General features: G+C 44.8%; 1 protein-coding gene across 2 annotated transcripts in view; it reads right to left on the bottom strand.

Moving 5' to 3' along the window:
* Myom1 (myomesin 1) overlaps nucleotides 1–12,548 on the bottom strand; it is a 111,941-nt gene that overhangs the window by 54,122 nt on the left and 45,271 nt on the right. For both annotated transcript variants that reach the window (XM_021217647.2, XM_021217648.2), the window contains exons 11-14: nucleotides 10,669–10,810; nucleotides 7,671–7,870; nucleotides 4,953–5,009; nucleotides 1,154–1,278 (exon numbers count right to left, since the gene is read on the bottom strand). In XM_021217647.2, the coding sequence (XP_021073306.1) occupies nucleotides 1,154–1,278; nucleotides 4,953–5,009; nucleotides 7,671–7,870; nucleotides 10,669–10,810 (524 nt within the window). The remainder of the gene's footprint in view (nucleotides 1–1,153; nucleotides 1,279–4,952; nucleotides 5,010–7,670; nucleotides 7,871–10,668; nucleotides 10,811–12,548) is intronic.

Genomic DNA, 12,548 nt, shown 5'->3' with positions numbered 1-12,548 from the left:
CCTCCCGAGTGCTGGGATTAAAGGCGTGCACCACCACTGTCCGGCTGGAACTCATTTATAAATTTATAAACATTTATAAATAACAAATAACTCATTTATGTATAAATGATCAGAGTAGCAATCCAGATCAAACAGGAAAATTGAGTTCCAGATTTGGGGGGAGGAGGGAGCTCCTTTTTATATAATTTTACAAAGATGAAATTTTAAATCATAAACATTAGACTCATTTTTTGGTTGATAACAGTGCATTACTCTGAATAAATAAATACGTGCGTTTACATGTCAGACAAAATAAATAAATAAAAGCAACATCAAACAAAACAAAAACAAAAAACCTTGCCAATTAGATCCTAACCTTGTTTTTGTGGCAGAGAGAACTGAACCAGGGGCATCACAAATGACCTACAGCCCTTACGCTCCAATCAAAACCTCATCAACAATGGACTTGGAGCTTTGCATCAAATTCTTCTTAAATCTCCTCCCGGGAGCCATGCTATCATGCGGCCCTGTGCCCTTTGTCTGCTGATCCTCGTGCATTTAGTGCTGGTTGCTGTCCTGAGTAATGCCCTGGCCTGCCCCTGCCCTTGTATCACATGCTCATCAGAACTCCTTGGGTATGGCACGATCGATCGGATGGGCTCTCACCTCCTCCTCACCCAGCTGCTTCGTTGTGTGCTGCCCTTCGGTGTTCGGATCCCCAACGTGATCGTACGATGTTTGGGGGAAAGAACGGGCATCTCAAATTGTCCTGTTTTGTTGGCTGCTTACACAGCGGCGCACGAAGGCTCACTGTCCTCACCGCTCCCTACTATCTCAAGTAGTACAGAGTTCTCTTATCATCTACCCTCGTCATGTCACACAACCCTCATCACGACATGAGAACCAGTAGCCAAAGAGTCAACTCTGGAGTGAGGAGCCTGCTCTAGAAAACACCGCCCTGCAGGCAATCCGTAGTTTCAGGGACATGAGCGACTCTCGGGATAAAGATCTGTGTGGCATATACACTTTCAACAGAGACCGTTGATAATCTGTAAGGGCTTAAACCACCTAGAGTATGCCGAGTGCTGCCCTCCTTCCCTTGCCCGTCATTGGAAATGGCGCGGCTTAAGAAGACCCTTGGGAAGTGGTGTGGCTAACAGTGCTGGGATCTTACCTTTTCTACAAAGTACATAATGCCCTCATGGCCTCGCTGCCCAGGGGGTTTCCAGCTCAGCACTACATAGCTCCGGGTGGCCTCAGTGACAGAGAGGTCTGTGGGGGGGCCAGGAACGACACCCTCTGAAAAACAAGATAAAGTGAGCTGCACATATTCAGGGGAGCCAGGGACACGTACGTGGAGAACCACAGATGCTTCTCTCTTGGTGACTCCACCGTGTGAAGAGCCTCTCTCTCTCTCTCTCTCTCTCTCTCTCTCTCTCTCTCTCTCTCTCTCTCTGTGTGTGTGTGTGTGTGTGTGTGTGTGTGTGTGTGTGTGTGAGAGAGAGAGAGAGAGAGAGAGAGAGAGAGAGAGAGAGAAGGATTCTAAGCCCTTCTGTGATACTGCAAATCCTGTCAGGGATGGGACATGCAAAAGAATTTATTGAAGTTTTATTGATTAAAATTAGTCGAATATAGTTGTCTATTTCATTTCCTAAAACACTCTAATTGTTATATAAATATAGGTAACTATGAAAACCATATACAGTATCATGGAGAGTGGCAATTTCCTTAAAAAGCTAGAATTTCTTTATAGTAACCCCAAGTCATTTTGTTACATTTGGTTCATTTATCTCGGATGACTGATTTCAAATGTCTTGATAAGAACACAGAGAGATATCCTGTCACTAAAAAGGAACTACATGGTTATTTGCTTGCTACAGTGTCCTGGGAACATGGGCTACCTTCTGTGGAGGGCTGTCAGAAACTGTTTCTTTTTGACCAGTTTAATATTTGAATGCCTAAACATCAATTTAATCCAGTAATTTGTATCAAGTTCTGGCGTTTCCCATGGGATGAAAACTCACCAACTTGTCAAGACAAAGCCCGTTTTGAGTAGCTTTGTTATGGTCAAATATACACCACTAGGAAAGAAGAGGGAACTGGCTATACCTCCCTACGTCAGCATCTGTGTCACTGAATAAGGCCGTCACCCCCAAGTCCGTTAACGTCAAGCCACACTCTACAGGTCTCAGGAGTGCTCTCTTCATGGGGTATTAAATTATGAAGCTGCTCCGGGATTCATTCATTTTCAACAAACCAACTCAAGAAATACGTGTACATTTCTAGGACTTTTGCCAGAGTTTTAAGTTTAGAGTTACAATATGCAGTGGCTTGTTTCATCTTACAAGATTTACTGCTTCTGACTTGGAGCATCAGGATACGCCATATGTTCTAGAAACTTCTTCTGGGGACCTGTTTCAGTGCGTCGTGCTCAGAGTGACTCTTACGGTGTAGGACTTCTGAGCAACAGCTTGACGCCAGCTGTTCTCGCCCGCTCTGCTGCTTTCTTAGGCTAAGTGTCACTTTCACTACCTTTTCGCTTTCATTCAACTTTCCTCTGGCTGCTCTGGGATCATTCTTTAAAGCTTGTTGTCTGGTGTACACGATTTTTTTTTTCTTCAAGACAAGGTTTCTCTGTGTAGCCCTGGCTGTCCTGGAACTCACTCTGTAGACCAGGCTGGCCTTGAACTCAGAAATCCGCCTGTCCCTGCCTCCCAAGTGCTGGGATTAAAGGTGTGCACCAAAACCCTCCATGCACTCAAGGGACATAAGAGCTCCCCGTGGAGCCTGGCAACTGTCTCTCGGCTCCCCACACCATCATCGCTGCCTCTAACTGGACTAAACTCTCCAAAGTTCTGCATGGAAACTGTCAAACTGGAACTCTACATTCATTGAAGATATATTAAAGAACAAATGTTAAACAAAGACCTTTTCAGACATGCAAAGGTAAGTTGATAACCGGAAAAACTCCATGCTAAGTCCGTGCTAAGAGAAAACTTAAGGGATGTGCCTCCGCCGAAAGAAAATCTGGTCAGATAGAACTCTGGAATCTAGACACTGAAAAGAAAAGAAAAGTGAAGGATGCGGTCGCACAGGCTTGTGGGAGATCTTGTTTTAAATGAAGGAGAGAAGGATGAAGGAGAAGATTAAGATGTGAGTAAACACAGAAACGTTCTTCAGGAGCTGGAGAGACGGTTGCCCCTCCTCCACAGCTCTGGGGCAGGAGAAACGACTCTGCTCCATGGTTAATAACAGGAGCTGCTCCTTTAGAGGAGCAGGGTTTGGTTCTCAGCACCCACAGAGTGGCTCTCAACCATGTCTAACTCCAGTTCCAGAGCATCCAATGCCCTCTCTGTCTGGGGGGACGGGGGGGGGGGGCGTACCAGGCACACGCTGAGTGCGCTTACATGAAGCAGGCGAAACACTCATACACATAAAACAAATATGAAGAGATCTTTAAAATAATGGATTTTAAAAAAACAAACAAACAAACAAAACAAAAACAAAAAACCCCTCTTTCCTAACTTTTAAATTCTCTCTGAAGAACAGATGACTACTTAAAGCCAATACAATGTATTAACATTTATGATCTATACACAAATACAATGTATACCAATGGCACCAAGGAATGGAAAAGGTGGGCTGAGAAATTAAGCATATCAAAAATATCAAATGTTAAAGCCTAAAATAAAGAATGACATAATGTATGCTGGGTGTAGTGGTGCACGCCTTTAATCCTAGCACTCGGGAAGCAGAGGCCAGCCTGGTCTACAAAGTGAGTTCCAGGACAGCCAGGGCTAAACAGAGAAACCCTGTCTCAGAAAAAAGAAAAAGAAAAAGAGAATGACATAATGTAGATGAGAGAGAATAATTAAAGCATGTCCAAATCCAAAGAAAAGAGAATATGGGAAAAAGAAAACTGATGCCATCAATAAACATATGATGATAGATGATAGACTGAAATTCAATCATGTCAAATAATCACACATGGGCCAGTGAGATGGCTCAGCAGGTACAGACTTCCTGCTAAGCCTCAGAGCCCATAGAAGAGCCAGGCAGGTGTGGTGTCTGCCTGCTGTCCCAGGGCCCGAGACAGAGAGACACAGGATTCCCAGGGCAACCTTGTGAGATGTGCTAGCTGGAACCTGTGAGCTCTCACTCCATGAGACCCTGTCTCATTAGGTAGAGAACACCCAAGAAAGACACTCCACATGCCTGTGCATGTATGTGTACCTATGCACATACAAACATGAGTGAACCACACACGAACATAGGTATATGCAGATAAGAGTGTAAAGTGGAAAAATCATCGTGGTAAACAGCAATTTCTTTGAAAATAAAACATGCACCTGCCACACGGGCCACCAATCCCTTTCCTAAGCAGTCACCCTAGAGAAGTGACAAACACAATCTCTACAAACACAGACGGCTCACAGAAACCTCTAGCAGGGCACAGGTACACTGGAAATGACTGACGGCTACATCTGCATGATAAATCCCAAAGTAAGTATGCTAGTGAGAGAAAATAAAGATGAGTGTGATCTTATTTATGCAAAATGTGGCCAGTACAAACTATGGTGTCAGGAAGCAGGGCTGTGGTGAGAGGAAGGAGGAACCACGAAAGAACACGATAGGGTAGAAGTGCTGGGCATGTCATGACGATGTGCACACACATAAGGCTTATCAAATTGAACTCTGAAATGTGCACAGTTCATCGTATGACCACTGCTTCGCAATATGTCGTATAAAACGAAACATGATCCTTTGGGGCCTGGAACTTTAGCTCAAAGGGTGAAGTATGTCCTTGGCCTGTCTGTGGTCCTGGGTTCGATCCTCAGCCACGTCACCCAACACCTCACCAATCCTCCTTCTCAGGACGTTCTTTCAAAAGCTTCACGGACAATGATATATTTTTATGAGCAGAGCTAAATCACACACACAACAGTGGCGTCTAGAGAGGACAGAGTTTTTACCTGTAGGTTCCTCTTCGGTGACAATGATCTGTCCAGTCCAGGGTGCTGAAGGATGACCTGAATGGAACAAGTGTAAAAGTCATATGTTCACATATGCTGTTGTCTCTTTGATAAACCAATAAACTGGCTGGGTGAGTCAAATGGGTTCTAGTTCTCTTGTGTAAATTCCTAATGCATCTTTATCAACACATGTAAAGTACTGGGTGAAGCATGGCCCTGACAGTGTCTGGAGTCTCTCTGGACTGCGCTAAATTGTGCTCCCATAACTGCTCAGTACACAGCCCCTGAGGCAAACAGGCGTTCCCACGCCTTCTTTGGAGACAGCACATTTGGAAGAAACACCACTAGGACAGTCATAAACCTGACAGCTCTCTATCTTTCGAGGAGGCAGGATAAGGCGGGAGAGCTGAATGGGAGCAAGCCCTTCCTATTGTCTTTGAAAAGTATTGTCCATGGGAAGTCAGCCTGAATCCTTTCTGAGTGAGGAAGAAGAAAGAGTGTAAAGTTAAAAACCAACACTTCCTACTGGGTTGTCGCACCCAGCCTTAAGATTAGGGGATGCGCCTAGTCTCATTCCAGCATGCTATGTCATACTTCATCGATATCCTTGGGAAGCCTGCCCTTTTCTGAAGGTAAACAGAGGCTCTGGGTGAGAGAGGAGGAAGGGGTGGATGGGGGATTAGGAGGAGAGGAAGGAGGGGAAACTGTGGTCAGGATGTAATATACTAGAGAAGAATAAAATTTTTTTAAAAGGGGGTGGGATCCATCCTGTGACCCTGAAAGCATGGAAAAGAGAATGGCAGGTGGAAGAGAGGGCTAAGCAGGTAAAGGGGCTTGCTGCCAAGCCTAATGACGTGAGTTCAGTCCCAGGGACCCACCTGGAAGAAGGAAAGAACTGGTTCCTGATAGTTGTTTGTCCTCTGAACACTGTTGGCATATATATATATATATATATATATATATATATATATATATATATACCCACACAGATAGGTAGATGACAGATAGATGGGTAGATAGAAAGACAGATGATAGATAGATAGATAGATAGATAGATAGATAGATAGATGATAGATGAGCAGATGGATAGATGGATAGATAGAGGATAGATAGATAAATGATAAAAGATAAAGAGATAGATGATAGATAAATGATAGAAGATAGATAGAGGATAATCAGATAAAGGATAGAAGATAGATAGATGATAGATAAATGATAGAAGATAGATAGATAGATGATAGATGGTGATAGATAGATGATAGATAGATAGATAGATAGATGATAGATGGTGATAGATAGATGATAGAAGATACATACATAGAAGATAGAAGACGCAAGCATACATACAGCTCAATCTTGCCTTACTAGGGGGAATTTCCACCCAAGTCTGCACAGGAGACAGGAAGGTACAGAGATGACAGGGTTCCTTACTCACAAACGTCTTGTTTTACCGGCATTCATAAAGGAGCAGAGGAAAGGGTGAGGTGGAATTGCCTAACTTAACAGCAGAGCCTACAGGTGACGGTGTCTTTCTTGGAGTTTTGTGATATCACTAGAAGGAACTGAGGCAAAGAGTGGACCCTTAGGTGCGGCACGGACCTGTGACCCCTCCCCCCAAGGGTTATCCCCTAGCCACTGGGGTATTCGGTAGCATCTGGAAACTCTCTGGATTAACAGGCAAATAATACCGTCGCCGTGTCACAAGGGCTATCCGTAAGCATCCCACACGCACATCCCTTCACAACTGCTGGCCCCCTGTGACGAGGGCCGCTGGACAGAATGAAATGTTGCTATCTAGAGATGCTTACGATGTTATTACAGACCCTGGTACTGGGGATACCATAGAGGTTCCCGTAGAAGGCAGAATTTATGTACATGGCTTTGGCATTCAGACTTGGAAGATAAATAGATGTAAATATGTAAAATAATCATCTTTATAGATTTTAATATTGTATTTTAATTGTGTATACGTGTGCGCGTGTATGTCTTTGTACGTGTGGGTGCATGTGATTACATATGTACCACAGAGCACCTATGGAAGTCACAGTACACCTTGCAGGAGTCAGAACTCTCCTCCTTCCACCAAGGAGGTACTGGGCACTGAACTCAGAGAGTCAGGCTTGGCAGCAGGCACCTTTACCGGCTGAGCCATCCTGACAGCCCAAGATTATTTTATATTACCTAAATGGAAACTCAAAAAAAAAAAATTTTTTTTAATCAACACAGAGACGCTCACAGGGGTTCAATATTAGTGCTTTGACGAAGACGTCATGGTCAAGAAATTCACTTTGAACCGTAAATGCTGTTATATCTGGAATACACTAATAATGTGGATAAAAATGATCTTCGAGCTATTTGTTCCCATATTTCATTCCGCACCTCATGCTTATTATACAGATTGGCAAGGTACACTTTCCTGAGTGATGTTTTTAAAAAGATAAAATGAGGGTTTTTAAAAAAAAAAACACTCAAAAGAAAAAAATGAATCAAAAACAAATTATTTTTTATCCTCTTGGGCTCCAATCACGGGATTTTTCTGATCAGAAAAGGATTTCTTGTTCTTGTCTCCCTCTAGTGGACAGGAGAGGAATTACTTGTAGTGACACCACAGGTTCCTTGGTTTTGTTTTGGATTTTTTTTGGGGGGGGAGTGTTTGTTTTGTTTTGTTGTTTTGTTTTTGTTTTTCAAGAAAGATGCAGAGAAATTAAAAGGACTTACTTTTAAGTCTAGCTTTCTCAGCTGGATCCAAAGCAGCCACGGGCTCAGAAACTCGAGACGGCAGGCCTATTCCAGTTTTATTCACAGCTCGGACTCTGAATATGTAGGAACGGCCTTCTATCAAGCCAGTGACTGGGAAGCGAGCAAACTTCACGGGTGTGTCATTGCACTGAGACCAGGTGTCTGTGCCCACCTCACACCTGAGGGAAAGAAGAATTAGCGGGATGTCAGACGGACTATGGCTAAGGTGCAAATTCACCGTCTCGCTTCAGACCTTACCCGTGTCAAAACATGGAACTCCTGCCTGGCTTCCCAGTCCTAGACTTCACTCAATTCCTCTCACGTTCAATATGTCTCTTTAAATTTTTTCTTTTAAAAAACTCAAGTATGTGTGTGTGTGTGTGTGTGTGTGTGTGTGTGTCTGTATGTGTGTATGTGTGTGTATATGGTATGTGACTCTGTATGTGTGTGTGAGTGTGCATATGTGTACGTCTGTGCCTTATGTGTGTCTGTGTATGTGTGCATGTATGTGTGAGTGGTGTGTGACTCTGTGTGTGTGAGTGTGGTGTGTGACTGTATGTGTGGGTGTGTGTGTGTGTGTGCGCGCGCACAAGTGCCATAAATCATGTGTGGAAGTCAAAGGACAACTTGAAGGAGGTTTTTCTTCCTCTGTCAGGTGGGGTATGGGCATCCGTCCACCTGTACTCACTACGTCTCACCGGCCAGCAACTAGTCACGTTTTAACATGAAGATCAAAGCCTCAGACCTTTCTAAACAAGCAGCTGACTTGTCTTGTGTGTCAAGAAGATGAGTGAGAAAACCACACAGGTATCCAGAATCCTTTTTATTTTGTTTTTTTAAATGTGTATGCGTGTTTTGCCCATAGGTGTACCTGTGCCCCACTTGTACACAGTGCCTGCCAAGGACAGACCATGTTGGATCCCTTGGAACCGGAGATGCAGGCAGGTGTGAGCTGCCATGTGGGTGGTGGGACTTGAACCCAGGTCCTCTGAAGAGCAGCCAGGGCTTTAACCACTGAGCTGACTCTCCAGGATCTTTATGCAGGAGAGGTTTAGGAAAAGGACCCCCTCATCCCGGCCCCACTGACACCTTCGACTGCCCTGCTCGTAATCTCTCTGCCTTCCTTAGGCACTTTCTTGTAAAAGGAGAACTACTGTAGGATAAGTTGGGACCTAAGAAGATAACTGGACAGCTGGGCGTGGTGGCACACACCTATGATCCCAGCATTTGGGAACCTGAGGTAGAAGGATCGTAACCCTGAGGCTCGTCTAGGCTGTACAGGGAGACGCTCCAAAAGGTGAGCGAACCATCCAAGGCAGAAGGGAAAACTCTCCCAACTGCAGTTTGGAAAGCCGCTCACTGTCTCCCTACTTGGTGATCACTGTTTTCCGTGTGAGTATGAGGGTCGGGAGGTTATCGTAACATTTTTGTTTCTTCTCTGTCCTCATCCTCTACTCTGTTCTCTCTCCCAAGCTGGTTTCGAACTCACAACCCCTGTGCCTCTAACCTCCTAAGGACTGGGACTGCACACCCTGCCCAGTCGTGCTTGTTTATTTAACAACGAGGTTCGTGATTTCCACAGGGAAATGGGGTGCTTGGAAAATGCTTTCCAGATGCCGGCTAAGGTAGCGGCTGGGACCCGAGAACGGAGTCAGAGAGCTGCTCAGAAGATTGCAAGAGTTCACATGACGGTACTGAGCCAGTCAACACAGCCTCAGGGACAGCACTGGAGTGAACTCTGCAGCATTAAAATACAGCAACTCCTTGCTCCTTTCACAAGTCGTGCACGATGCTTTCCACTTGAAATGCATCCCCAATACGGCGCTAGGCTCAAAACGTATAATTCCCAACTAGTTCTCATGGGAGGGCTATGCCAAAAACTTGGGAAATGGTTGGGGAAGGAGGATCTTCCCTCCCTCAGTATCATTTACATTCTTTGATATGGATAACGACTGCTTTATCTAACATTATGTAAATTCCTATGAAATAGATATGCAATTCATGTCTTCCATCCACTCTCCCTAAACGTCTGCCTTGTAGAGTTTCTGGAGTTGCTGTATGTGGGGAATGGCAGGGAGACGAGGAGACTACAGCAGTTCTGCTAGACGTGTCTCCCAAGGTCTGTCTATCTGTCCAGACATTACCGCTGTGACTCAGTGACACTGAAGTGTGCCTCTTAGCCTTCCTTTGCGCAGGCGTGGGTGTCTTCTCTAGGGGCTTCTGCAACACGTTGGAGCAGAAAGAGAACTGGCCAACAGCTGAGCTATGTTTGAATCCTAGCTCTGGGCTTTCTATCCACGTGACCTTAGGCAAGGTAACGTATCTCAGCTGGCATGTGGCTTGGGCCAGCTCTTTCTTTCCTACCTGTAATAACAAGGTCTGTCCAGGATGGTTGTGGGTTAGGGGTAAATACATGAAGTGTTTTTGAACGGTGCTTAGCAAACAGTTGATATTAGCCAATGCAGTGCTCATTTATAATGGCCAAGAGAAGAACAGGCTGCCCTGCTTGCCCTGTCTATAAAGTGTGCAGACCCCTTGGCTGTTTGTCAAAGACAACAGAGCAGAGACCGACAGTAGAAAAGAGTTTATGTAAGCCTCCACATTCACCAAGTAGGTGAAGCTTCCTTCCTATTTTACACTGATGGCTAAAATAGAACCGACTACAAACATTCCTCTGTCAGGTACTGAGCACAGTAAATATAGTTTGTTTGATTCCAACAGCAGTATGGAAATGTAAGCTGAATAAACCCTTTCCTCCCCAACTTGCTTCTTGGTCATGATGTTTGTGCAGGAATAGAAACCCTGACTAAGACATATATATTATACACACATCACACACACACACACACACACACACAGAAAGAAAGGTAGAGGAGGAAGAAGTCAGAGACAGCATTTCACTTAGAAATAACGGGAGAAATCAAGTGCACATCTGGACACCTACAGAACTATGACTGAGGTCAGACCAAGCACTAACTTATCAATAAAGTATCCCAGGATAGGGCTCCCTCCATCCACAGCTGGCTGCTTCCAAGAGATGATGATGTAATCCTTGTTAGCATCCAAAGCCACCACATCCAAGGGTGCTGCCGGGGCTCCTTCGATATCTGCATCAGCATCTGTAGAGACAGAGGGATCCCATTAACTGCTCAGCCAGGCTCTGCCAGCTCCGCAGACTGAGTTCATGGTGCACACATTTCTCACCCATCACAGTAGCTACATAGTTGGCTTCACAGAGCAAGCTCCAAATCTTATAATTTGTTTAGCAATATAACAAGGTGTGCTTTTCACTTTCGGTAGAAGAATATTATATGAGAGAATACAGGGGGCTCTGAAAAGAACCCATGAACTTTTTCTTCTTGGTTCTCAAAATGTACCCCCAAAATCAGTAGGGAGATGTCAGGTAGGTGACTCATGCCAGAAAGTCCATTCTTAAGACACTCTTGGGCAATGGTACTTTAATCTCTGACAGGCTCCCGAAGGGACGAACAGCCCCTCATGTTACTTAAATGTAAATAGGAATATAAAAACCAGGGAACTTTGCCCACCATTAAACGGGTGTTGCCATTTTGAAGAAGAAAAACATCTGCTTTAACCAAATGTGATGGTTATTGATGTCTATTTGCTTGAACTGAGAGTCATTAAAGCACACCTCTGAGTGTGTTGTGAACGTGTGTCTCTGGTCTGGTCAGTGGTTTAACCCAGTGATGGTTTGGCAACAGAATACACTATTGGTAAGTGGTGAGACTGTGGAAGGCAGGGCTTGGCCGGATGATGAAGGTCAGTGGGACATGTGTTTAAAGGGTATGGCCTGCCTGGTTCCTTCTTTCTACCTCCCTCTTCTTCTGAGTTCAACTGGTCTGATCCACGAGGTGGGTCTGATACACACAGTGTCTCACTACAGGCCCTGAAATATGGAACCAGGCTAGCCTAGCATGGCCTGAAACATCTCTGATCCTGTGAACTAATATAAATCCTGTGACAGAACCTGGCAGATAAAAGACCACTTTAAAAAAAAAAAAAAAAAAAGTCAGCACACACAATGACTGGTCCCAAACTGAAGATACTTAGGAAAAAGAACTGTGACACAAAACCCACACCTGAGTATAATGAAGTCTACGATAATACAGAAAACAGGGGACACGGACTGTACAGTCAGATCCCCACATTGTGAGCCCTCCCCCATTTCCCCAGGTGCAGATGAACAAATGAATCAGAAGGAAGGAAAATAAAAATATACCGCCAGCAACCCTTCACATGAGAATGCTTAAGGCCGCGGTCAGCATGGGGAAGGGGCCCACAATGACAGTTCCTCCTTGCATGTGAACAACTCTTTTTTAAAAAGAATTAGTCAGGAGGGCCTGGGACACGTGAGAGCCACTTACCCAGAAGAAAACACTCCTCCAAACTGAACAATCTTTCCCTACGAGCTACACCTCTGTCTGCAACGCTTGTGAGCTACAAAGGTGTTTGATAGGATGGCAGGAACCTTTGCAGACTTCTGGGTTTAATGTTAATAGGTTGGCTTTACTTGTGAAGAGCTCAGGTTACTTGGGGTTTGGACATTCTGTTTCACGTCCTATAAACCATCAGGGCATGTTCTCTGGGAAAATGTCTCCTGCAGACACACAAAATGAGAAGGACACCAAGAAACCACAGCCAAGGCTGAACGGAGAACCCCTGCATGCCAAGCAACAGGAAACAGTGCTTTCCTGGGCTCTTCCGTCTCTTTCCAGGCTTTGCAAGCAGGGCAGAGACAGAAGGAAGAGCAGAGCAAGAACGCAGTGGTGATGCTGGTGCTGATGTTGGTAAAGCCCAAGTACCAGTGATGCTGATGCTGGTAAGCCCAAGTACCAG

This window comes from Mus pahari, chromosome 18, assembly GCF_900095145.1.
Source record: "Mus pahari chromosome 18, PAHARI_EIJ_v1.1, whole genome shotgun sequence".
NCBI classification, from domain to species: domain Eukaryota; kingdom Metazoa; phylum Chordata; class Mammalia; order Rodentia; family Muridae; genus Mus; species Mus pahari.
This window is presented reverse-complemented; position numbering and strand designations above follow the sequence as displayed.